We start from the raw sequence: 27777 nt of genomic DNA, 5'->3' as shown, positions 1-27777 counted from the left end.
AGGTGAGATCTTGCTGACGTTGGTGGATCTGAGCCAAGCAGCAACCTTACATAGACTCAATAACTTCGGAAAGGTCAATTAGTAGGTCAGAGTAATTTACCGGAATAAATTATGAGGACCTCTCCGACTCTAAACACCCTCCCCTTCAGACCGACCCCAACTATCCATTCACCACCACCAGGGTCAAGCTAAGCCCCTCCCCTTCAGACCGACCCCAACTATCCATTCACCACCACCAGTGTCTAGACCCCAGGGGGGTTTCATCGGATCGGCTCTACCCTCCCGAATGATTACAGCCCTTCCCGGGGCCTAATCACCAAAATTACCATTACATTCATTTGTGCATCTGCGCAATAAATATGTATTATTACATCAAAAGCTCTCCTGATTGAACTAAACGTGGCTTTGCATTTCCAGCTGGCCTTCTCTAGTTGATGGAAGAATGAGAGAGCCTGCAGTCAGTGGGTAACATCACTGATCTGTTTCCCCAGTGAGAGAAACACCTCCCTGTGTTTCATACAATACTGCTGAACCAGCAGAGACCCCTTACTGACCTGAGGGTCTCCAGTCTGCAGTCTGGACTCTCCAGAAGATCTCAGCAGCTCCACTCTGAATCCTGCAGAGCGTTCTCTCTCAGGTCCAGATCTCTCAGATGGATGTTGGACTTCAGAGCTGAGGCCAGAGCAGAACAGCTGATCTCTGACAAACTGCAGCTCCTCAGACTGAATAAAGAAAACATGATGAGGATAAGTATCTGTTTATAATCCAATCAGATGTTTCTCAACATTTAAATGAATCTGAACAGAAACATCTGTCTACTTCAGAAAGTGAACTTTATCATGTGAAACTAAAGTTACTTCAGATGACCTTTATTCAGACGTTATCGTTTACTAAATATTAATACAGAGATTTACTTTTACTACTAACATCTATTACAGTTCCTTTAAGAAACAGTCAACATGTATGTCTGCAGTTCTTACTTCTTACTCTTAAAAATGAAAAATGAATAAAAGGAGATTTACAACTCTATGGATGAAAGTTATTAATGAATATAAATGAGGTTCAGTTACAAAGTGAACATGTGAGATCTCCAGCAGTAACAGAGAGTCAGTGAACTGACCTGAGAGTCTCCAGTCTGCAGTCTGGACTCTCCAGAAGATCTCTCAGCAGCTCCACATCTGAATCCTGCAGAGCGTTCTCACTCAGGTCCAGATCTCTCAGATGGATGTTGGACTTCAGAGCTGAGATCAGAGCAGAACAGCTGATCTCTGACAACCTGCAGCCCCTCAGTCTGAATAAAGAAAACATGATGAGGATAAACATCTGTTTATAATCCAATCAGATGTTTCTCAAATAAATAAAAATAATTACAAAAACAAGAAAATGAAATAACCATAAAAAAGTCAAATCAAAGCAACATTCTTTCAGTCACAGTTTCTCACAAATACTGAAACATGAAACCAGAACACAATCACAAGTCACCTTCATACCGTCTAATTACGCTTTCTTTATACATTTTCTTAAACATGAAATGTTCTTACAGCCGTTTTAAATCATTCGGCAAAGAATTCCACTTCTTTACTCCAGAGACACATCTGCTTTAAAGCAGGACGTGCAAACGTGCGGTCACCACTAGATGCACTTTAACACAGGGGTATCCTCGCCTGCACGCTATGTATCCGTGCTGCTATCGTTGTTTTGCCATGTCATAAATACTTGTGTATTCTGCTCTTGCTCTTTTGCACTTTTCTTGTATTTCGTTGTATTTGTATCTGCTATGTTTGGTCATGTTCTTAATGTTTGATGTGAGGACTGCGGATGGAAAGTAGCTCAAAGTAAATCCGGCATATTTACGTTGGTACATTCATTGTTTTAAGTGTTCATTAAAGTGCAATGTCCCTACCAAAAAACCATTACAGCTAATAAACAAGCTGATGCTTAGATGTAATCTCCTGCTATGATGCTCATCCTCTGAAGTTTAAACTAATGTGTTTTGTATATTTTCTGGCTAGTATTCTGTTGTTTGCTTTATGCATAACTAAAGCCGTCTTGTAATTCTATTAAACCCTTTAAAAGTGAACAGCCTTGACTCAATAAATGTTTGTTCTCTAGGGTTGTCATTATGCAAACATTCTCACAGCTTTTCTCTGTACTGTAATGAAAGGTTTTAAATGACTCATCTAGGTGTATCTATGAGTATATGAGTCAGCTGCATTCGCTCTCTCGTCTGAATCTCTCTCGCTGCAACCGCGAACGAGCGCGCGCGCAACGCGCGCGCGCGCGCGCGGCGCGCGCGCAACCGGCGCAACCGCGCGCGCAACCGCGAGCGCGCGGCGCGCGCGCGCGGCGCGCAACGCGCGCTCGCCTCTCTCACTCTATCAACCTCTCAACCTCTCTCTCTCTCTCTCTCAAACATCCAACCTCCTCTCTCTCTCTCTCTCAACCCTCTCTCAACCTCTCTCTCTCAACCTCTCTCTCTAACCTCCTCTCAACTCTTCTCTCTCTCTCTCTCTCTCTCACCCTCTCTCTCTCTCTCTCTCTCACCCTCTCTCTCTCACCCTCTCTCTCCCCCTCGCTCAACTCTCCTGGGGGGGGGGGCCGCCCTGATCAAATGAGAAAGAAGAAAAACTCAACATGTATGTCTGCAGTTTTACTCTTAAAAATGAAACATGAATAAAAGGACATTTACAACTCTATGGATGTTAGTTATTAACGAATATAAATGAGGTTCAGTTACAAAGTGAACATGTGAGATCTCCAGCAGTAACAGAGAGTCAGTGAACTGACCTGAGAGTCTCCAGTCTGCAGTCTGGACTCTCCAGAAGATCTCTCAGCAGCTCCACTCCTGAATCCTGCAGAGCGTTCTCACTCAGCTCCAGATCTCTCAGATGGAGGTTGGACTTCAGAGCTGAGATCAGAGCAGAACAGCTGATCTCTGACAACCTGCAGCGCTTCAGTCTGAAGAAAGAAACCATGATGTAAGTTTAGAAAACAAAGTTCCTGTTTGAAATAACTCCAGGTTTAATAATCTGTTCAGAGTCAAACAGGGTTTTAATGTCAGAGATGATGCAGAAACAATCCACTGATAATCTGGAACTCTAACTTTGATCAGATGTTGAACAACTCCTTCCTCTCCCTCACAGCTCCTCAGTACTGACAGCATCTCCACTGACTCCTGGAGCACAGGGTGAGTCTGTGGAAGCTCAAACTCTCTCCCTCACACATTCACCTTCTCTCTGTTACTCTGATCAATATTCAGTCATTAGCAGAAACGGAACAAATAAAAATAACATTGTATTTGTTCAAATTCAGAAAATCATAAACACAAACAGATCAATATGAACTGCAGTCAGTGAACTGACCTGAGAGCCTCCAGTCTGCAGTTTGGACTCTTTAGTCCAGAAATCAGACGCTCCACTCCTGAATCCTGCAGAGGGATGTGACTCAGCTCCAGATCTCTCAGATGGGAGGGGTCAGACTTCAGAGCTGAGGCCACGACTTCACAGTCAGTCTCTGTGATTATCCAGCCAGCAAGTCTATAATAAAACATATATTACAACATGTGTTAAAAAGAGAGGAAACATTATATTAACCTCAAGCATTTGATGAAAAAAGATGTGACATGTTCTGATAGACCTTTGCTGTTGGTCCATTTAATATAATATATAATAATATATGATAATAGAGTGTAATGAGTAGTCAGTGTGATCTGATCTCATGTCTGTGCTCCTGCTGTCACTGACTGTTACCAAAAGAAACAGAAATTAAATGAACCACTTGACGATATTAGAGATGTACATATTTAAATGTTAGTTAATATTTGGATGTGAATGATGGATGAAGGATGTTTTGGCTTCTCTGAGCTTCTGAACATTTATTGCGCACACAAACACAATTAACAAACCAATACAGTTTCAGTATGTTCAACTTGATACCATCAGATGTTCCCAGTATATCAGCATTAAGACATAACTCTGTTATTGGGGGGAAATTATATAGATCTGATTTTAAACTCGAACACATCGTGATCAAAACATGTTCGGTGATAAAGACGTGAAATCCTTTGAACAGCGTTCGTTACAATATGATTTACTCAAATAGCATTTATTCAGATTCTTCAAGTGAGGAGTTATCTTTCCGACATTTCAAAAAGAGTTCAAACGGGAGAGACGTGATGTATGAAATACATGTTTATTACCGGACACGTGGTATAGAAAATTATGATTGACAGATTACAACAATGAATCAACTGATGTTTGGAGATTAGGCCCCGGTTTGTAGGATAATCATTCGGGAGGGGAAAACCGCTCCGATGAATCCCCCGGGGGCTAGACACTGGTGGTGGTGATAAGTGGTTCGGTCTGGTCTGGAGGAAGAAGGATTAGCTTGGCCCTGAATTAGGAGACACGAGGCAAAGGGGTGGAGGCGGGTTGTGCGTTGACACCAGAAATGACAACTGACAGAGAGGGAAGAGCAGATTTAAAGGGTTTAGCAGGTGCAATGATTGCTAGCTAGGGAGTACCGCCCCTGATTACTTAATGAAAGAGGAGCTTGCAGTGACGTGTAACACCAGGGGTATGGTCTTCCTTCTTGAACTTGCGCTAAGCTTCATTTCAAACAGGAGAGACGTGATGTATGAAATACATGTTTATTACCGGACACGTGGTATAGAAAATTATGATGACAGATTACAACAATTAATCAACTGATGTTTGGAGATTAGGCCCCGGTTTGTAGGATAATCATTCGGGAGGGGAAAACCGCTCCGATGAACCCCCAAAGAGAAGAGAAGTGAGAAGTGCTGAGATGTGAAGCATTTATTACCTTGCTGGCTGATTGAGGAGATCTGTGGATGAAATGAGATAACACGGGGACATGATGAGAATGTCGGAATAACTGTAGGGTTAATGTGAACGCCAACCATGCTTAGCGCCTGCATGTTGGATTAGACGATGCTGACCCACTGGCCGCAACCTGCACGCGCAGGGTTAAACATGACGCTGACCCACCGGCCGCAACCTGCACGCGCAGGGTTAAACATGACGCTGACCCGCTGGCCGCAACCTGTACGCACAGGGTTAAACAAAAGCTGACCCCATAGGCCGCAACCTGTACACACAGGGTTAAACAAAAGCTGACCCATAGGCCGCAACCTGTACACATAGGGTTAAACAAAAGCTGACCCATAGGCCGCAACCTGCACACGCAGGGTTAAACAAAAGCTGACCCATAGGCCGCAACCTGTACACACAGGGTTAAACAAAATGCTGACCCATAGGCCGCAACCTGTACACACAGGGTTAAACAAAATGCTGACCCATAGGCCACAACCTGCACACACAGGGTTAAACAAAAGCTGACCCATAGGCCACAACCTGCACATGCAGGGTTAAACAAAAGCTGACCCATAGGCCGCAACCTGTACCCACAGGGTTAAACAAAATGCTGACCCATAGGCCGCAACCTGTACACACAGGGTTAAACAAAAGCTGACCCATAGGCCGCAACCTGTACACACAGGGTTAAACAAAATGCTGACCCATAGGCCGCAACCTGTACACACAGGGTTAAACAAAATGCTGACCCATAGGCCGCAACCTGTACACACAGGGTTAAACAAAAGCTGACCCATAGGCCGCAACCTGTACACACAGGGTTAAACAAAATGCTGACCCATAGGCCGCAACCTGTACACACAGGGTAAAACATGACACTGACCTACTGGCCCTGCACGTGCAGGGTTTAAACATAATGCGGACCCACTGGCCGCAACCTGCGCGGCAGGATTCAATACAATGCGAACCCGAAGGTCACAACGATATGAAGTGTTTAAACATGAACACGGTGACACATAAATGTGCTGACTTGCTAAGACCACCACCAGTTGTATGTATAAATACCGTTTAGTGTTTGGACATAGCCCGCACGCACGGATGTCCGGGCGAATGTGGGATATGAAGGCGGAGGAGGACCACCGTCCGAGTTTGCAGGGAGGAGAGAGATATGCCTTGAATGGCTGCACCTGTCTGAACGAAAGCCCTGATATGCTATTAGACGCCACCACCAGTTATATGCATATTTACCATAGGTAAACTGAAGAGATCTTGATTGGCGGCACGAGCCGATGTCCGGGTGAAGAGGGAGATGTAGACGATATAATGCCCGAGAGCTGTTAGCTTGAGTACGGTGATGCATGAATATCGTAACCTGGCTTACCACGAGCCAAGTGAGCATGAACCCGAGAATATGAATGAAGTGCAGGATGCACGCAGCAAAGACGTACACTTAGTTAAATACTGAGACATGACCCATGATATAGTATATCTTAATTAGCGTTAAGTGTGCCGGGATGAGTCATAGATGCTGATGAGCTGATTGAGTGATTAAGACTGTCTTCTATCATCTGAAGTGAGGATGATGGAGGGACGCTAGTGTTAGATCCAGCAAGTGTGATAATAAATGTGTAGCAATAGTGGAAATCTGAGTGTGCCGCTATGCGAATGATCTCATGCAGATATCCCCCCAAAAACGGAGGATGTGCAGTGCACGTCCTTAAGTCGGGGAAAACACGGTCGTCGTGAGGCCGACGGATGCCACGTCCAGGAAACGGGAGATGATGCGTGCCGAAGAATCCGCATGCAAAGTACGGTTGCCCGGTGAGGAAGAGCAACTGTCGTTGAAGACATTTATGTGGATGCACGCAGTTGGTTAGAGGAACGTTAATACCATGAGCTTGATGTGATGGCTAGGAACTCCGGTGTGAGACTGGGCCTGTAGTTCCTCATGATTAGGAACGCTGTGCTCCTGGAGGAGTCTCTTCTTGCTTCTTCTTCTCTCTTCTTGTTTCTTCTTCTCTTTTCCCAGTTGAGCGGAGTTGTAGTTTAGTAATGTTGTATTTGAACACTAGATGCGTGAAGGCAACGGATTAGGAGATCTCCCTGAGCAGTGGGTGATTTGAACTGGGGAGAGACGCTATTAATATTATTTACCCGAATAGCCGGTGCACGCGTAGTTTCTCCTACTTGACTTAAGGCTGAAAGAGTTCCGCTGAACGATGATGGGAACTTTAAAGCGCGTCGTAATATCTGCTTTGAAGAGCCAGCCTTGGCCTGCACGCTATTAGATTACATTATCTCCGTGCGTAGAAAGGGGGGAACATGACCTTGTCATCGAGATTGCCCTGAGCATTTACCGAATCGTATTAAATAATCTGTCGACAGGCTGTAAACAGAAAAGCTGAAATTGAAACTAATAAATACTCAGTTACCTCTAATCATTAACCCAGTTTGTATAATGTAGTTACTCTGTGTGTTGCTGCTAGCATACATAACATCTGACGTGGAAACGTTACTCGTGAATGGGGCTACAGAGCTGCTAGAAAGACAGTGGAACCCGGTGCATTCCTTCGTCTGGATGTGGAGCACTTTTGATAAATATTTAGACAAAGTGCTCGTGTTACGCCCTTACATGATAAACACTTTGGCAACGAGCATTCTCCACATCGAAGAGGGTGAAGTTTAACCACGCCTCGGAGCGCGTTCTCTCCGCCACCTCCGCAGTGTGCTCCGCTGCATGTAGCAGCTGTGTGTGTAAACTGCCCCGCCCCCTCGCGATGGGGGAGAGAGATCTCATCTGATCGAAAATACATCATAGGCGCATTTGTTTGTCCTTTGCATATTAGAACGAGTTGTGACACTAGACTGCGATATAATGTTTTTGTAGCAATAAACATGACATATATTTATAAATGTCTCCGGTACTGATAAAAAGACCAATAACGTTGGAGCTTACGCACGTAAACACACTGCTGACGTCACAATGAATCGACGACTGAATTAGTTGCAACTAATTTGGTAATCGATTTGATCGATTAGTCGATTAGTTGTTGCACCCTTAGTCGCTGCAACTCTGACTACTTTTAAATCCAGGCTGAAAACTTTTCTTTTGTCGCTGCTTTTAATTGAACTATTCATATCTTAGACTGCACTGTACTTTGATCCATGTACTTTTTCTTTTAATGTTTAATTGATTAGCTTCCTTTTAAATGACTGATTTTAAATGCCATTTCTTAATGTCTTTCATTTTTTAAAGCAATTTGAATTGCCTTGTATTGAAAAGTGCTGTATAAATAAACTTGCCTTGCTGCCAAGGAGATGTTGTTGTCGCAGATCTAGCCGTTGGTGCACCAAGAAACGGATATTCTTAGTGGAGAAGAAAAAGAGAAAAACCGATCATTTAGTCAATAATCATTAAATTAATATTGGGAGTGAATTCCTAATTTATTTAGTATCTGGTCGTGTCATAAACAGGATAATGTGCAGCGACTTGTTCATTGAGGAAAAGAAGCCCTACGAAACGCCATTCATTTCAGGAAACGCTGTGTTGAAGCTTGAACCTGCGTTAGTTACTGAGCATTGTAATGAGTAATTACCCGACTGCATTAGTAATGCAAGTAATACGTTACTGAAACTCCATACTGTAGCACGTTACCCCCAACACTGCCTGAAGCTCACCTTAACCCTGACTAGAGGTAGCAATGCATAGTGTTGAACTTCCTGTCGGCTCCCAGACCGTAGTCGAGGAAACGGGGGGGGGGGTGACTCTCTGTCGTCTCCCAGGGTAGAAGCACACGCTTCTGGTTCAATAACCCATTTTATCGGAAAGACTGGAGAGAGGCGAGCTCTTCTTGGGAGGTCGTTGCATTATTTAGCTCTCCTGTTTCGCAAGATAGATTTCGCAAGATCGCAGACCTTCCTTTTTTCTGCTGCCTCGTTTATTTCTTAAAACATGTATCCCGCTCGCTCATACCATGCCCACGCACACATGCACACGCCACACCCCTCTCTTAAGGGGTAGCGATCTCACTCTGCATGACCCAAATGTCGTAACGATATACGAAACATCTCGTCAATTTGTTGCAACTGCCTTTGCCAACGTTACCCTGACGCCTGTTGAAGTGAGCGCAGGAGGAATAGCTTCAATGGGATAGCTTAAGCCCTGCCTGCCTGCCTGTTGTAGTTGAAGCCAGAATGGGTAAAACTCCGCATGTGATGAGGACCCGTTCCGCGTGAAGCCGGAAGCGCCGCATTAGGCGGCCCTGATGCCAGTGATGCCTTCTCAAGAGACTGAAGCGTACGTCAGTTGTTTGCGTGAAGTAGCCATTCCCATTAGGCCGGAGGAACTTCCATGGAGCCCGATTTCTTTGTCTTTTCCTCCCGCGTCCGGGCTTGCGGGACGGCCGGTGTTCCGGATTAACTGGTTCCCCGATCAACTGGTTGACAGATGTGGAGGCGTGGCCTTCGACTGAAATACACATTTCGATCGCTTCTTCTGTCGTTTACATAAATCTTTTGGTATATTTGGCTGGATAGGAACACTTTGATGCACATTCAGTACCAGTGTGTGAGGTTGTGGTTACGATGGCGATATCCGGACGCAAACAGCGAGGACTACAAAAATAAAAACGAGTTGACATGGGGATGTCTGTTCAAAACATTGCGAGCTCCAATAAATCATTTAAACCAGCTATTGTTGCCAGACTAATTACTGAATATCGTTCTTAATGTGATACCAAGTCCATCTGAGACCTGTGTACACCTTCAGACAGCCTCCAAGTGAAGCACACGTTGTTTACTCACAGTTTGAAAGCAGCGTGGAGAAGTCTTCTGCTGTGTTAAGTTGTGATCCGCTCGAATACATCCTTAAAACCAGCTATTGTTGCCCGACTTATCACTGAATATCGTTCCTAATGTGATACCAAGTCCATCTGAGACATGTGTACACCTTCAGACAGCCTCCCAGTGAAGCGTACGTTGTTTACTCAGAGTTTGAAAGCAGCGTGGAGAAGTTTTCAGCTGTGATAAACTGTGATCCTCTCAGGTAAACTGTGATTCGCTCAGGGTCAACTGGGATCCACCCATGGGAAAATGGGATCCGCCGAGGTTAAACTGTGTTACGACTTCTGTGGCTATCTACCAGCGATCATGTTTAATATGAAAGACACACACATATACATCCCTTATAAAAACGGCATTCTGCAGCACTCATCCAGATAACACATCAAGAACGATATTCAGAAATAAGTCTGGCAACAATAGCTGGTTTAAATGATTTATTGGAGCTCGCAATGTTTTGAACAGACATCCCCATGTCAACTCGTTTTTCTTTTTGTAGTCCTCGCTGTTCGCGTCCGGATATCGCCATTGTAACCACAACCTCACACACTGGTACTGAATGTGCATCAAAGTGTTCCTATCCAGCCAAATATACCAAAAGATTTATGAAAACGACAGAAAGAAGCGATCGAAATGTGTATTTCAGTCGAAGGCCACGCCTCCACATCTGTCAACCAGTTGATCGGGGAACCAGTTAATCCGGAACACCGGCTGACCCGCTACCCGACTGGGGAACGCCGCCTGTAGCTTAATCCGCGATACTGCGGAGCTGATGAATAAATGCCTGGAGCTGAAACGAAGCCCTCAGCTGGGACAAAGCCCTGCTGCTGCTTGGCTAACCATGAACACCGTGACGCGTACACTTGTGCGTTGACACCTGAAATGACAACTGACAGAGAGGGAAGAGAAGATTTAAAGGGTTTAGCAGGTGCAATGATTGCTAGCTGGGGAGTACCGCCCCTGATTACTTAATGGGAGAGGAGCTTGCAGTGACGTGTAACACCAGGGGTTAGGTCTTCCTTTTTGAACTTGCGCTAAGCTTCATATCTTTTCAAGACATCAAGCCATTGATAAAATACATGCTTACAGTTTATGACCCTGGAGTGGAAACAACATTTCTAACTAAGATGGTTCAAATATTAGAATAAAGAAATCAAGATGAACACAGTATTATTAATGCAACAGATCAATGGGGAAATGAATGATCCTGCAATATACCAGTAGATTGGGAACAAATTATTATTAATGTAACTTTTATTTATTTATAAAGCTTTGTTGGGTAAACTCCCGTATTACATCTCCTCTCTGATAACACAGAGAGTTGCAAGCAGCTATTGTCTGAGATGGCATGATGTAGTATTGTTAGATGTGCCAAGAGCAAGGACTGTCTTAGGTAAGACAGCTTTTATGTGCGCAGCTCCACTTGCTTGGAACAATCTTCAGCAAGAATTGAAACTGAGCAATCTCATTCCTCTGCAGGTCTTTAAAGCAAGGCTAAATGAAATGCTCGTTGATACTATGGGCACTTGTAAATGTCTATAACTATGTAAATGTATCCTGTAAATATAATGTATGATGTCCTTTATTGTTTTATATTTCATGTGGAACCTATATGCTGCAGGTCTCCCTTGAAAAAGAGATCTATGATCTCAATGGGACCAATCTGGTTAAATAAAGGTTTGAAATGAAATGAACACAGTATTATTAATGTAATAAATCAATGGGGAAATGAATGATCCTGCAATATACCAGTAGATTGGGAACACATGTGCAGAAACATTCATAACACAACCAACTCAAACTACTGGAAAGAAAACACATGAAGCTTTTAATTCCACACTTTAAGACACCCCAGATTCAAAGTGAATACAAAGAAAGCCTCACTTCCAAACGCTGGAGAGAACGCGCTGAGCAGAAACCAGACACATATATTCTGGGCCTGTAATGTGTTGGGAGACTTCTGGGAAACAGTTTGAAGATAAATGTCCAATATCTTGATCTCTCAACAAAAACCCATTCTCCCTATCACTGGGGGAACACCAGAGGAGATACAAAAAGATTCCTATCTATTTCTGGTCATTAGAAAAGAGATCAAACAAATGACAAGGAATTGTCTGAAAGATAATAACTTAGTAAACTCACGATGGAATAACTTAGTAAATGAAATCTATGTAACGGAGAAATCAACTAGATTAGAAACCAAATGCATATCTTTGAGGAAAGGTGGGAGGAATGGGTCAGTGTAGAACAATATAGTGAATATAATTAATGTATACCTGAGTATTCATAATGTATTCACAATGTATCCATTCTTTTATTTGTAATACTATTATGTTGTTATGTCTTTTCTGATTGGTCATCTGTTATGTAGTTCATCTATGTACTGAGATGTGTTTATTTTGTTCTGAATGTTTTGTGAATATTTTCTTAAAAAGCAAAGAAAGTAATAACATGTTTCTGTGATAACTGTAAGTCCTGCTGTGTGGTGTGATCACATGCTGAGAACCCTCTCAAGTCCTTCATGTGTTCGACATGTCGCCTCCTTCACTCAATATGAAGAGAGGAACACTTCAGTTGAACTAACATTATAAATAAATAGAAGAACAGTGTTGGTTTTATTTTGCTCTCTCAGTATTTAAACAGCAGAAATGTTAAAGTGTTTATTTGAATAATTAAACTCCTGATCCACTTTAGTTTATAAAGTTAATCACATCTGGACTTACTTGGCCTTCCTGCAGTTCCTCACAGCTGGAAGCAGTCTCAGTCGTCCCTCCCATGATGTTTTGTATTTATCCAGGTCCAACTCATCCAGAACCTCCTCTGAAATCTGCAGCATGTTGGCCAGAGCAGAGCAGTGGATCTCAGAGAGTCTCTTCTCTGATCTGTTCTCTGACTTCAGGAACTCTGTGATCTCCTGATGTACTGAGAGGTCTTTCATCTCTGTCAGACAGTTGAAGATGTTGATGCTCCTGTCAGGAGAGGATCTACTGCTCATCTCCTTCAGGTTGCTGATGGCTCTCTGGATGGTTTCTAGTCTGTTGTCTGTGCGACCCAGCAGGCCTCCTAACAGCCTCTGGTTGGACTCCAGAGAGAGGCCGTGGAGAAAGCGGACAAACAGGTCCAGGTGGCCATTTTTACTTCTGAGAGATTTCTCCACGGCTCCCTTCAGGAAGACATCCAGGGATGGGTAATCCTGATCACTGATGTTATAGTCTCTCCTCAGGAAGTCCTTCAGTACCTCTGTGTCTCTGTTGGTGTGACAGTGCAACACGTAGACTGCAGCCAGAAACTCCTGAACGCTCAGATGAACGAAGCAGTAGACTGTTTTCTGGAAGATCACACTCTCTCTTTTGAAGATCTCTGTACAAACTCCTGAGTGCACCAAGGCCTCGGTGACGTCAAGGCCACAGCGCTGCAGGTCTTCTTGGTAGAACATGATGTCTCCTTTCTCCAGATGTTCAAACGCCAGCCTCCCCAGCTTCAGAAGAAGCTCCCTGTCAGCCTCCGTCAGCTGCTGTGGACTCGTCTCATGTCCCTCTTCATACTTCTGCTTCTTCCTCTTGGTCTGGACCAGCAGGAAGTGTGAGTACATGTCAGTGAGGGTCTGGGGCAGCTCTCCTCTCTGGTCTGTAGTCAACATGTGGTCCAGAACTGCAGCAGTGATCCAGCAGAAGACTGGGATCTGACACATGATGTGGAGGCTCCTGGAGCTCTTGATGTGAGAGATGATTCTGCTGGACAGGTCTTCATCACTCGATCTCCTCCTGAAGTACTCCTCCTTCTGGGCGTCAGTGAAGCCTCGTACTTCTGTCACCCTGTCCACACACTCAGGAGGGATCTGATTGGCCGCTGCAGGTCTGGAAGTTATCCAGACGAGAGCCGAGGGAAGCAGCTTCCCCCTGATGAGGTTTGTCAGCAGCACGTTGACTGAGGACTGCTGTGAGACATCAGACACAACCTCATTGTTTCTGAAGTCCAGAGAAAGTCTGCTTTCATCCAGGCCGTCAAAGATGAGCAGCACTTTGCAGACAGCCAGCTGCTCTGCTGTGACCTTCTGTAAGGTTGGATGGAAAACATGGAGCAGCCTGAGAAGACTGTACTGCTCTCCTTTGATCAGGTTCAGCTCCCTGAAGGAGAGCGGGATCACCAGACTGACATCTTGGTTTCCCAAACCCTCGGCCCAGTCCAGAGTGAACTTCTGCACTGAGAAGGTTTTTCCAACTCCAGCGACTCCGTTGGTCAGGACCGCTCTGATGGGAGTCTGTTGGTCCGGTAAGGCTTTAAAGATGTCCTGGCACTTGATTGGAGTGTCATGGAGGGGCTTCTTCTTGGAAGCTGCCTCCAGCTGCCTCACCTCATGTTGGGTATTAACCTCTTCACTCTGGCCTTGTGTGATGTAGAGCTCAGTGAAGATGCTGTTGAGGAGGGTTTCACTTTGATCAATTCCTTCAGTCACACGTTCACATCTCCTCCTCAGACTGAGCCTATGTTCATCTAGAACCTCCTGCAGACCACGTTCTGGTGGAAGAGAAGGAAACGTGAGAGAATGAGGAAAATGCTCTGAGAATCTAATTATAACAATAAAACAACAAACAACAGACTGAGTTTAAATGTTGTATAAACAGCTTACTGTCTCTGCTCTTCAACAGTATACCTATTCAGAAACAAAGGAACCAGGAAGAGGAATAAAACGCTGCGTGTGTTCGGCCTCTTACCTCGTACAGTTCTGGTCTGGCTGGCTGTCTGCAGTCCAGCTCTGGTTCTGGATCTTTCTCCACACTGGGGACAGGAGGCGTCTCCTGATGGAGGTCTCTGCTCCCAGTATGAGGTGATGCACTGTCTGCAGAACCAGTGTCCACAGCTGGTAGAGACTGGATCCTTCAGGACGTCCTGACACAGAGCACAGCTGGACAGCTGCTCCTCCACAGGAACACCACTCTTCCTCTTCCCTCTGTGGAGATGAACACATCCTTTACAGCACGTTACATTAGTGGAGCTGATTCCCACCAAAGGGCAGAGCGTCACAAACGTCTCTCTCAAGACTCTTCCTCTCCAGGAGGACTCAGGTGAGGGTGCTGCACTTTTCCTTGTTCATGTGATGTTTTGTTGTTGTTGTTGTTGTTGTTGTTGTTTTGTTTCTTTCCGTTAACTGTCAAGTGGGAACTAAGTATTTTTGTTAGTATGTGTTTGTGTTTCTCTTATTATCCTACGATGCTGTGATGTGTGGCTGTGAATAAGAACATATGAAGGACAGACCATCTATTTATGTTTTTAGAGAACAGTTTAATATATTAGATTATATAAAAACTGGATCCTCTTCAGGTCAGGTTACAGCAGAAACTCTTACTTTGTGTCTGAGGGTCCAGGTTCTTTACTGAAGTTTAGAGGTTCCTGTTTAGACCAGTCACTCTTCAGAGACAGACAGCTGGGGACTGGAGACTCTGCTCTCTGTCTGTGGAAACAACACATGTTTTAAACATCATTAGTTCATTCAGAGAGCACATTTTGACTTCTGTCTGTGTGTAGATTATTTACTATCGCTGATGACGCCAGGGATCAAGAGTTTAAGCTTTGTTACTGTACTGTTACTAAGTTTCTTTACTGCGATCATTAAAGAACAGGTTAGACTAGAAAAGTCATTTCCTGCTGAAAATGCAGAGAAAGCTGAGTATTTGAAAAGCTGAATGGTGACTGCAGCTGAATAAACAAGTGGCTTTTAGCAATAATGTTTAAAAGATGTGCAATAGTTTAAGTAGTTGATCAATCTCCACTAAGTACGTGTTATCCTGCAATAACTAGCTGATACATTGTAGTTAGGGAAACTTCCTCTTTTTGGACACAAATAACGTGGGACGCTTCGTGCCATTGGACAAACTTCCGCACAATGGAAATGTGATGTCCACTTAAAGAGAGAGTGTCATTAACTGTTACCCAGAGAACAGTCTGCAGCACCTCACTTTCTAACCCACGATTTTAAACCGGTTAAAAAGCACCAAGTGATTTAAGTGCAGTTCCTATGTTTCCCCACAGGAGGGCTCATCACCCGACATGGGCACAGTGCATTAACAGTAGAAAATACAATAAAAAAAGGCAAATCAGTTAATTTAAAGTGCAGGGAGGCTCCACACCAGACACAGGAACATTCCTCAATCCCAACAATAGTGACACTGATGATTTAAAGTCGTTTCTGGGGGAAAAGAGTGCTAAAAGTCTGATCAAAGTCTGATCAAAGTCTGATAAAACTCTGATAACAGTCTGGTAACAGTCAGATTGTTGCGTGTTGCGTGTTGCGTGCTGAACTGTTTTGATTTGGAAGCTCCAGTTTATTGTGGGAAGAAGGGAAGAAATGGTGTCTGATGATGGGGAGGGGCAGACTGAGGAGGAGGAGGAGTCTGGTGATGGGGAGGGGCAGACTGAGGAGGAGGAGTCTGATGATGGGGAGGGGCAGACGGAGGAGGAGTCTGATGATGGGGAGGGGCAGACTGAGGAGGAGGAGGAGTCTGGTGATGGGGAGGGGCAGACTGAGGAGGAGGAGTCTGATGATGGGGAGGGGCAGACTGAGGAGGAGGAGTCTGATGATGGGGAGGGGCAGACGGAGGAGGAGGAGTCTGATGATGGGGGAGGGACAGACGGAGGAGGAGTCTGATGATGGGGAGGGACAGACGGAGGAGGAGTCTGATGATGGGGAGGGACAGACGGAGGAGGAGTCTGATGATGGGGAGGGGCAGATGGAGGAGGAGGAGTAGTCTGATGATGGGGAGGGACAGACGGAGGAGGAGTCTGATGATGGGGAGGGGCAGACGGAGGAGGAGTCTGATGATGGGGAGGGGCAGACGGAGGAGGAGGAGTCTGATGATGGGGAGGGGCAGACGGAGGAGGAGGAGGAGTCTGATGATGGGGAGCTGGAGATGGGAGGTTGAGCTGTGCGGGAGAGGATGAAGATGATGGGAAGATGGAGATGGAGATGGAGAAGCAGCCGAGCGAGGAGGAGAGCGGGGTCGTGGCTGTGGAGGAGGCTTCATCAGCGTCGGATGCGGAGATAGTCCAGGTGCTGGTGGGAGAGCAGGATCTGGACGATGGCTGGGTCTTCGATAATAAGAACCAGACGCAGAAGAACCGGAGCTGCAACAGAAAGTCTGCAGACGATAAAGTGGATATGAAGGAGAGAGAGGACGGGATGGGAGAGGAGGCTCTGAGAGGTGCAGGGGTCCCTGGGAGTTCCTGTGTGACGGCGAGGGGACGAGCCAGAGGAAGAGAGACAATGGGGAGGAAAACGCAAGATGCAAGGGGGCAGGTCCAGACACGGGGTAAGGAATGGAGAATTTAATGTTTCTAGGGGTGTAACGGTATCCGTATTCGTCCCGTACCGTCACGGTTCGGACGTCACGGTTCGGCACATGCAATCACACGACAAATACGCCTTTTTCTTACGAGTGGGAAAAAAGTCTGTCATTCAGGGCAGTATCCACTACACTTTATATAATCCAGGGGGCGGTATTGCGCCTAAAAGCTGTTTGCCAGCCGCCCTTAAACAACAAATGAAGAAGAAGAAAACACAACAAAACGAACAAAATACAAGAAGAAGAAAAGTTAGTATGGCGAGTTCAGATAACACACAGGAGCTAGAACCCACCTGCTTCTTTTAAATCAGCTGTGTGGGAACATTTCGGGTTCCCTGTGGACTAAATAACGATGAAGTGTGCGAGTGGACGAGGACGGTGTGTCGGCGTTGTTCGATAGCAGTGCGGTATGCTAATGGTAACATACGCCAAACATGCTAAATCATATCAGAAGGCATCACCCAGATTTTCCAATCACCGGAGCCGGCAAAAGACAACAGCAGTTCAACAGCTGATCCCCGCTGTTTTTAAGAAGCCAATAGACATGAAAGCCGAGAGACCAAAATAAATAACGGAAGCTTTTGGCATATGTTTTTCAACGGCTATGCTGCGCCCTTATGCAATAGTGGAGGACCCCGGCTTTTATTGATTGGATTGAAACACTTTCTTATTATTTATTTTGTAATATTTTCAAGACATTCTTTTTAGTTTTACAGCTTATTGAACCTTTTTTGTTTGACATCAGCCATTATAGATAATATGGCCATATGAGTGTGTGTGGTACTGTTTGTTTTTAACTGTGTAATAAAGTTAATTATTCAAAATGTTCCTTAAAAAAAAGGTTCCTTATTTTGTAAACTGAAACTTGCACTACTGTTCAAAATAAATAACAACAAACCTGGAATTATGCATTTGGGACTTTGTTTTGCTTTTTCTTGTTGTACCGAACCCGTACCGAACCGTGACCCCCAAACCGAGGTACATACCAAACCGTGAATGCTGTGAACCGTTACACCCCTAAATGTTTCTCTCCCTCTTCGTAATCAACATGGTGTCTTTGGCTTCATTTAATGGATATGGGCTTAAGAAGAAGGACAGGAGGGAGCAAGCTGTTATTTTGTGTGCCACGGACATGATCTGTTTTCAGGAGACACATTGGGATGAAAGGTGTGTAGAGGATGTTAAGAAGGGGTGGATGGGTGATGTGTTTGTGAACGGGGGTGTGAATGCTAGGGGGGGGGGGGGGCGATTTGAGTTAAAACAGGTGGTAGAGAATGTGAGGAAAGATGAGGATGATGGTGATGGTGGAATGATTGGTGTGGTGTTTGAGTATATGGGGGAAGTGTTTAAACTAATCAATGTAAATGCGCCGAATGAGGAAAAGGGGAGGGGGATGTTTTTTGAGGGTTTGGGAAGTGTGGGGAAACTGTATGGTTGTTGGTGATTTCAATGTGTGGTGTGGGAGAATATATGTGTTTTCAAAGTGATTCTTCACGGGGTATGTTACAAAAGGTAATGAGGGATAACGGTATGAAGGATGTATGGAGGGAGAGAAAGGTGTATGGGCGGGTGTTTTCTATGAAGCAGGTGGTTGGGGGGGGGGGGGGTTTAAACAGAGTAGGATTGATCTATTGTTGTGTAAAGGAGATATGGGTGGAACAACTGGTCAAATTGAATACATAAGGAATGGTTTGAGTGATCATTCTATACTTTATTTTGGGTTCAGTAATGAACGTGGGGGGAAAGGTGGGGTTTCAATGCAATGTTGTTAAAGGAAGAGAAATATAGAGAAAAAGTTAATGAGTGTTCAGTAAAAAAAAGAAGTATGAATGTTGATGTGGCGGTTTGGTGGGAGGGTTTAAAAAAAGAGATTAAGAATATGAGCATTAAATATAGTAGTGTGAGAAGAGAGAGAGAGAGATATATTTCCATCATCCATGAAAACACCCCAGTAAATCCACCTCTTTCTATCCGCTCCAAGACCCTCAAAGGGCGGCCTCATGAGTACCAGCATGATCCCCAACTCCATAACCCGGCGCACCAGGCGAACCTGTCTACCCACACTTAAGCACATCTCTCGGACTAAACCAAAGGGACACCCCGGTCAGAAGTTCGTGCCCCTGGTAAACCTAAAAGGGGGTGGATTTTGTGTTTCTTTGATGTCCGCCCCTCAGCATCCAGGCCGGGCCGGCAGAGGCCCTCCGATGGCGGGTCGCGTTTGCCATTCGATCAGTGAGAGGAGAGGAGAAGGACGCAGCAAAAAATGAAATAGGGGGGAAAAAGAAAAAAAGTATCCGAAAATAGGCACTCATGAGGCGGGTAAAGTCCCATGTCGACTCCCGTTACATTCCTCCGGCACATTTGCCTAAGTCAACTTTTATGAGAACCAGGCTGGGGGGTCTTTGTGGCACAAAATAAGGCCCACCCAAAGTGCTTGGTGAGCGGACACATCACCTCCGTATTTTCAGACAGCCCTCAAAAACCGGGTTTCTCATTTTGTGAAATGGATGAATACAATTTTTCAGAGAAGGGGAACTGAAGCCCACTGGAAAAAGGGGCCGAAGCGGGAAACGTCTGGTCGCTTCTCCGGTGGGCACTAATGGCACGTTTCCACTGCAGGCCTCACTCGGTTTGGTAAGGCCTTATTAGGCCCGGCTCACTTTAATGCTGCGCATTACAGTTTAGGAACTGGGGCAGTTACTATAGTAACACAGTGTAGGCGGAGCCGTGACGTCATCTTCAATGAGAGCCCCAGAAAAACAACACAGCCGTTAGCTCTTAGCCCTCAGAGCTCACAGCTCTTCATATCTGTTCAGAAACTAGACAAAAGTTAAACAAGTACAAACCACAGACTGCCTGTGTCATGGAGAATACAGTCGCTGGTTTATTTATGTCTGTATAGGCCGTTGTTGTGAGTGTGGACGGTCGGAGCATATATAACGTTAGCTTAGCCAAGCTACATTTAGTAAACACGCATTTTAAAGGATTTCTCGCCTGCCGTCTGTCTGCAGACTTGTCAAAGCATTAATTCATGGTTTTTACTAACCGGTATCAGTATGTTGTTACTTCGGCATCATTTTGAAACGTGTATTACAATTAAATCACGGTCAAATATGTTCATCTTGTTGTAGTTGTAGCCCCCTTGCCAGCGATTCTCTCTCTAGTTTAGCATACTCAGCCCGACTCAGCCTGGTTGTTCCTGGCCCTAGAACCACGATTTAGTCGGGCCAGAAAAAAGGTGAAAAAGTAGCCCCCAAAACTAGGCCAAGTGGAAACGCAACCAAAAACGGGCCCCGCACGGCTCGGCACGCTTAAAGCAAGCTACCCGCTGCAGTGGAAACGCGCCATTAGTCATTTTCTCCAACGTTTTTTTATTTCTTTTTTTATTATTTAAAAATATAGTTAACCATTTTTTTCACTTTTTTCTTCTTTCCACGGATGGGTGAGCCTGGCAGGCCGTCTGTGAGCACACATATCTGGCCTGGAACCTCCAGAATGTTTGAGCTAAGCTCCATAAACTGACAAAATCACCCAGACATTTCACTTTTATAGGTCAAAAATATATAATACAAATACATTTAAATAGTATAAGGTGCAAATGTGCTCCGGATTACCCGGGGATGGATTTATATAGCTCCATGATAGTAATTAAAAATCATTTTCATGGAAAAAAGTGTTAACAACGCCTGATAACGCCTAAAATAAATCACTTGAATGTAAATATAATGATTATAAATCATTTGTAGTGAGAAGCAAGCTGCAGCACCTGACTTTCTAAACCAAGAAAAGTGCTTTAAACCTGGGGGAAAGCCTTCTAAATGTCGGGGGAACTGTTTTAAATAGGGACAGAGAGTACCCAGAGAACAGGCTGCAGCACCTGACTTTCTAAGGGAGTAAAGGTGCAGCAAACCTGGGGAAAAGTGTTCTAAATGTCGGGGAAACTGTTTTAAATAGGGACAGAGAGTACCCAGAGAACAGGCTGCAGCACCTGACTTTCTAAGGGAGTAAAGGTGCAGCAAACCTGGGGAAAAGTGTTCTAAATGTCGGGGAAACTGTTTTAAATAGGAGGAGAGTGTCATTAACTGTTACCCAGAGAACAGTCTGCAGCACCTGACTTTCTAGCCCAGGAAAAGTGTTCATGCAGCCCCTTAATAACGGTAATAATGATTAGAAAATCATTTCAGGGCAGAAAGGGTGGAGATATACCTTAATGCAGTGTGTTTGTACATCAAGTGGACTGTCAACTGGAAAAAGCCCTAACGGTGAGTAAGGTATAAAGATATTAACATGATGAATGTTGGAATGGAACCGGCCACCTTATAGTTGAGGGACCCATGCAGTCACACAGAGCCACAGTCACACCTGGTGATAGGTAGTGTGGCTGGCTGTTTTGAAGGGTACATGAACAGTGGGGGCTTGAATGTGTAGTAAGAAAAGAAAATAAAGTAAAAACGCTGGGAAAAGCAGCAAAATATTTTAACTGCATGTTTTTGAACTGCAACCATATGTCCCCAATAATCTGGAAGATATGTGGAACATGTTAAAGTGTGTATGAGGTTTCCTTCAGATAGTATAGAATAGGCTGAGACAGTGTGTTAAACTCCAGTCTGTGTGTCTGTGTCTGAGCTGAGCTCCTAATCAGAACACCTGTCTGAGTCCAGAGATCAAAGGTTTCCATGGAGATGTGATCAGTGAAATGAGAGGGTTTCATGTGAAAGGTTTTTGTCACATCCTTGCCCTCAACAGAATTTTTTTAAAGTTCTACACTTAAATGTTTTCATTTTTCAACCTAAGAGATGTTTTCCTACATTTTCATCAACAAATGACGTCACAGGAGGGTAGGGTTTGGGACTTATGGCAGGTTTAACATTTTTATTTTAGGCAAATTTCAAGCTCTCCTCCACTCTGTTTTGAGATCAAAGCTCTCTAGACTTAACGAGCGGCGCACACTAATGTTAAAATATGAAGAAGGCCTCTTTACCAAACTCCAAGCTAAGTTTAATATTTCAAAAAGTGTAAAAGATATCAAATAGCTGAATGCCTTGTGACCGTTTTAAAGTAGGAATGAAGTCTCTAGCTGAAAGTATGTGGAAGGAGAAGCATTTTGCACACGGTGTAGCTAAAAGAGGATTTGAAGATTCCTCCCATTGAGTTACATTGTAAAAATAAAAGTTTAAAAAGCTGAATATCATAAAAAGCATAAATGTCCAAAACAAGAAAAGTCTTAGCAGTTATGTCCTGAAGGAGCTGAACATTTTAATATTTGAATGGTTTCTGTAGCTGAAAGTATGCTGAAGGAGTTAAACATTGGTTGAAATAAGTAGAAGAATAAAGATTTGAAGAACAATAGTCTATTGCTCAGCATTCACACTAATTATCAGATAACATAAAAACTGGATCCTCTTCAGGTTACAGCAGAAACTCTTACTTTGTGTCTGAGGGTCCAGGTTCATTACTGAAGTTTGGAGGTTCCTGTTTAGACCGGTCACTCTTCAGAGACAGACAGCTGGAGACTGGAGATGTGTCCTCTTCCTCATCTTTTAAACCACTCATCTTCTCCAGTCTGAGAGGTAACACTGGACACGGACACACACACACACACCACTTGTTAGACACTTGTATACATACTCAATTCTGTGGGCAATCCCCACAGGAGCAATTTTAAGTGAAGTGTCTTGCCCGGGGACACAACGACATGCTGACTGCAGTGGGACTCGAACTTGCTATCCCCTGATTTGAAGTCCAGCACACTATCCACTGAGCCACATTCTCCCTTCAGTTGTGTTAAAGGTCCCATGTCATGCTTTTCCGGTTCTTACCCATCCCCTTGTGTTATGAAGGTTTTTCTGCATGTAAACGGCCTGCAGAGTCAAAACCCCTCAAAGTACACCATGTAGGGAGTAAAACTCTAACCTCCCCAAAACGCCTCGTTGGAGATTTCTCATTTTCCATTGTTTACTTCCTGGGTACTGTGACGTGTGAATACACAGAGGCCACACCCTCTGCCAGCCTTTCACAAAACAAAGCTTCCCAAACCTTTCAGGATTCATGCCGGATATGTACAGCGTAGGGCATTGAAGAACGATGCTGTTCCTACTTTGTTTGGACCAGCGGGAGATTCGGGTACATAACCAAGTATTCATTGTTGTTTGTGTATTTATGATATTTAAAACAAACAAGGTATCTACCACGACTGTTTAAATGAGAAAACGTTTATTAAATGTCAGCTAAAAGAGCAGCGAAATTAAAAACATCTGCATTTTCTGTGAAGATATTAACAGTAGCCTACTTAATGTCAGCTTAGTAAATTATTATTTACAATGGACTACGCTTAGCTAACAGACTAATTTCCACCACTCATGGACCACACCCACCTTTTCTTTTGAAAAACTGGGTGACTGTCACCTTTTAGTCCCTCTCTCTTTCTCTCCTTTTTTTTAAAGCCTGACTTTGTTAATCGTTGAGACATGGTACACACGTAAGTACCATTAGGCGCTTTCACACCGCAGTACTTTTCCCACAAAGGTTCAAGGAAAACTCTTTAGTTCTCATGAACTAAGTACAGATCGCGTTCACACCAGAATAAATCCCAGAGGGAGGATTAGGCAAATAAAGCCGCTGACGTCACTTCTTCTTCTTCTGCTTTGGGTTTACTGGCAGGCCGCAAACCACTTCACGGCGTATACTGCCACCCGGAGTCCCCGGCCGGAAGTCCCCGGAGTTGGGGACTGGCTTCAGAGTAAATCGCCAGAACGCCGACACCTCCTCATCTCCACCATGTTTTCTTTTGTGTTGCCATAAGTTAGTCTCTCTGCGTTTCTGCGCTGGGCTAATGCTAATAATGCTAATGCGAGGATAATAAAATGGCGGCTTCACAAAACTTTTTGGGAGTTTTACGGGGCGTGGTTTGCAATCCGCCCAGCCAATCAGACATAGGAACCTTTTCTCCCATGAAATTACCGGCTCTCTAGCAGGGGGTAAAAGGTAAAAGGGGGTAAAAAGGTTCTCATTAACTAATTTTAGTTCCGGCTCTTTTTGGTGTAAACGCAACATTTCGGAACTATATCGGAACTAAAGTGGGAAAAGTACTGCGGTGTGAACGCGCCTATAGACTATAAAGGTAAGTACTAGCATCCCTCCTCACATGCTCTCACTCTCTGCTAGAAAGTGCCAGTGCCGCACCACGTTTGGAGCTAGGACCAAACCATTACATGTAACTAGAAGGGGGTGTACAGAGGCTTTGGATAATTAACTTTTGGAAGAAAATAAGTTAAATGAATCGTAAGCTTAGTGAGTATATTATCAATATATGTTCTAATGTTAATTATTGATGAATGATGAAAGGTTACTTAGACATTCTTTTCTTAATGTTCTAAAATAGTTTGGGCCCCTGTCAGTCACAGGCCCTTAGAATTGTCCTAACTTTTCACCCCCTTACGGCGCCCCTGCACAGAGAGCCCCCTCATCACATAACTTTGCATGGGACCACACGTTGGCCAGGGGCAGCCCTGATGCAGAGTCAGACAGCTATCCCTTTAAGGGAAAGAGAGAGAGAGAGAGGCGCGTGCATGTGTGGGTGCATGGTAGAGCGAGCGGAGCAGCAGTGCTGTGTGTTATTGAAGTGAACGAAACAGCAGCAAAGGTCTGTCGAGTGTCTTCAAAGTTAGATCTGTAACAAAGACCTTAATAAATGCAACGGCCTCCCAAAGAAGAGCTCGCCTCTCAGCCTTATTGAAAAGTGGGTTATTGAACCCGAAGTGTGTTGCTTCGGCCCTGGAAGACTGCAGAGAGTCACCCCTGCGTCCTCCACTACGGTCTGGGAGCCGACAGGAAAGTTTAACACTTGGTTAAAGAACATCAAATCAGTCAGACTTCCGACAGGCAGTTCCCCATTTTGACTGCGCTGGGCTGTCGCATGTTATGTTGCTTTGATGAGTCAGAAAACAGGAAATGAAACCAGTTCACACCACTTGTAGAAGTCTCTTTGGACTCTAGGACGCTGATGTTCTGACATCCAGTAAAACAGAGTAAATAATGTGTTAGAAAGCAGATCCTGGTGTTAACACTCACCCTGTTGTCCTCCTGCTCCGACGAGCTGTAAAATGGCGTCTGGCACTCTGACAAGTCTGACTTTATACTTTCACTTTCAACTCCCCTTCCTGTCTGCAGCTCCTCTTGATTCATAACCATCCTTATCAGCTGAACCAGTTCACATACAGGGACTATGTTCAGTGAGATAGCAATAGAGCTAAAAACAAGATCAACAAAGTTATTGAAATAAACATATTAAAACCACAGTGTGAAAATCACCCAGTAAACATCCTGCATTCAAAACCTCACTTAAAGGTCCCCTATTATACTGTTTCTCATCAATATATTATAGATCCAGATATACACAGAACATGTCTCTGGAGTGTTTGGGTGTGTATGGGAGAGTTAAGACTCAGAGTGGCATCAGCGGGCAGAGGGAGTCCGCTGTTAGAGCCATGAAGACGGATTAAAAGAACGAGCAAACCAGCCTCTCGTGTTCTTGTTTATTTTCTTATTATCAGATATCTCTGCACCCCATCCTCCTGTCAGCTGCCCCGTGCTCAGGCTGGATCAACGTGATGACGTTTCAGTGGCGTAATGTCACTCAGTATTTTTACTCAAATACCTGAGTACATTATGAGGTAAGTGTACTTTTGTTTGTTGGTATTTATACTCCACTAAATCCATTTCCAATACAACAATAAACTAAAGTAATACAATCTAAAAGTCTATTTGATATTTGTGATTCAGTTTTCTGCTTTGGTGTAATGTTGTGGATTGTATCTATAGTTTGTTGACTCCTTGTATCAGTGAAAGTGCATCGATGTGGTTTCCCTTAGTATCGTGCATCTGACGTCATCACGTAACGTATTTTCCCGATTCTTCCACCTGCAGCTGATCCGCCATGTTTGCTTGTTCAGGTGATTTTCACAACAGCTAAGTGAAATGAATACAGGTTGTATTTGGTATACAGAATAATGAACAATATCAGGGATAAAATGGTCCAGCTGGATTGTTTAAATGTTGTTGGTCTTAAGCATTAAGTAATATCTTCATGATGTTTGATTGATATTAGGAATACTGTTTTGGCTTTATATTCAAACCACTGGTGTTTAATTGCCCAGTGATAATGTAGCTGTTAGCATTGCTATAGTGCCCTGCTGCTCTTCCAGTTAGCATGTTGCTATCAAGTCTAGTTTGTTTCATTATGAATTAAAGGGGACCTATCATGCAAAATGCACTTTATTAGTATTTTATACATAAATGTGTCCCCGGTGCGTCGGGGAACTCACGCAGCGTCAGAAAATACAACTCTCTCTCTTTTCCTCCGTACCAAAATCTCTAAAAACGGGGCTACAACAGCGCTGATCCAGATTTCCATCCGCTGTGACGTCAAATCGGCAGCGGACCCATAGAAACAATGCCTGACGTGTTTTGGACGTAATCTCGTCTTTGTTTACATTAGCAAGCCTCGCTAACACTCAGAGCTAACCTGTACTGGAGAGCACATGTGTTTAAAAAGCAGGAGATAAAAAAAGGAACTCACCTTGTGATAAACCCGCAAGAGAAAAAGCATTTGAGCTCCATACTGTTTCAGAAATAATCCTTGATGTGGTTTAAACAGGATGGCGTTTTATCACAGCAGAATTTTACTTTATCTCCGGTAGAATTCTGATCAGGCATTAGCTCCGCCTCCTCTTTTTTCTTTTTTTTCAAGCTAAGGACCCAACATTCGTGTTTCTCTAACAGGGCTGCAAAAGAGGTATGAGCAGTATGAGGCATGGCTACAATAGGTGATCTGTTTGGTATTTTGAAAAAATAACTTCACAGACATGTTTTATATAGGTATGGCCCTACAATATATTTTTCAAATATAGCATGATAGGTCCACTTTAAGGGTTAAAATATCCCCACGTGTAATACCAATTTCCGCCACAAGAGGGGGCACAGTGCAAGGGGAAATGCCATGGGGTGAGATGCAAGGTTCAAGGCTTCTATTGTCATTTGAACATAGCTACAGTGTAGATATATCAATGAGAATCTGAGGTCTCAGGATCCTCCAACAGAGCAACACAATAACACAGATACAATAGTTAGAATAGTGTGAGGAGAGAGGGTCCGCAGAATCAGAACGTCCCCAAACCCAGGTGGGCAAATCTTACCTGAAACCCAACAATAAAAACCTGCTTTCTTTACAGATTTAGATTACATGTTTTATGAATCTTGCACAAAATAATCAATGTGAAAAGGCTCCGTGAAATAATACTACTCTTCTTCAAAAGTAGAGACTTGTTTTTTATTTATAATTGTCTCGTGTTTATTTGAGTTGTACTGACTTAGGGTCGGAATGCCTTAATGACGTGTTTCCACTTTATGAATTAGCACAAAAAAAATTAAGAAGGTATGATTATTTTTTTTAAACTGCTAAAGATGTTTGAAGAAATAAATGCAATATTTAGCTTTTTCATTATATATTATTTTATGCACAGGTTTTTTATATTTCTGTCTTTGATCACAAACAGAAACTCCAGGAATATGACGTTTGATCAATGTGTTCATGTTTTCCTGATATCTGTTTTGCAGAACTCACAAAAGTAAAAGTCCTGCATTCAAAATGTTCAAGTAAAAGTATAAGTACTCAGATCTTGTAGTAAAAGTAGAAGTACTCAGATCTTGTAGTAAAAGTAGAATAACTCAGATCTTGTACTTGAGTAAAAGTAGAAGTACCAGAG

The 27777-nt window shown here is 43.9% G+C and overlaps 1 protein-coding gene across 4 annotated transcripts; it reads right to left on the bottom strand.

The window, feature by feature from the left end:
* Positions 1–222: 222 nt before the first annotated feature.
* On the bottom strand, positions 223–25130 carry LOC117554393 (protein NLRC3-like). Of its 4 annotated transcripts, XM_034228815.1 has the most exons (9): positions 25085–25130; positions 22443–22590; positions 15022–15126; positions 14390–14625; positions 12398–14192; positions 3363–3536; positions 2788–2958; positions 1121–1291; positions 224–722 (listed from the first exon to the last, which is right to left on the bottom strand). In XM_034228815.1, exons 2-9 carry the CDS (start codon positions 22565–22567, stop codon positions 596–598), a joined length of 2904 nt encoding a protein of 967 aa, XP_034084706.1. In that variant the 5' UTR covers positions 22568–22590; positions 25085–25130; the 3' UTR covers positions 224–595. The 4 variants fall into 4 exon arrangements, with proteins under 4 accessions (XP_034084707.1, XP_034084706.1, XP_034084709.1 ...); XM_034228816.1 differs by lacking the exon at positions 15022–15126 and having other exon boundaries at positions 223–722; XM_034228818.1 differs by lacking the exon at positions 1121–1291 and having other exon boundaries at positions 385–722.
* Between the last annotated feature and the right edge of the window lie 2647 nt (positions 25131–27777).

This window comes from Gymnodraco acuticeps, unplaced genomic scaffold (genome assembly GCF_902827175.1).
Source record: "Gymnodraco acuticeps unplaced genomic scaffold, fGymAcu1.1, whole genome shotgun sequence".
NCBI lineage: Eukaryota > Metazoa > Chordata > Actinopteri > Perciformes > Bathydraconidae > Gymnodraco > Gymnodraco acuticeps.
The sequence above is the reverse complement of the archived record's forward strand: the minus strand, read 5'-3'. Positions and strand labels throughout refer to the sequence as shown.

Bases quoted from the DNA above. Each gene is read 5' to 3' on its own strand.
- LOC117554393 (XM_034228815.1), bottom strand. From the start codon at position 22,567: ATGAGTGGTTTAAAAGATGAGGAAGAGGACACATCTCCAGTCTCCAGC. The intron at 2,959-3,362 runs GTCAGTTCACTG...TTCTTTCTTCAG, and splicing joins TGCAGACTGGAGGCTCTCAG to ACTGAAGCGCTGCAGGTTGT. The intron at 723-1,120 runs GTCAGTTCACTG...TTCTTTATTCAG, and splicing joins TGCAGACTGGAGACTCTCAG to TCTGAGGAGCTGCAGTTTGT.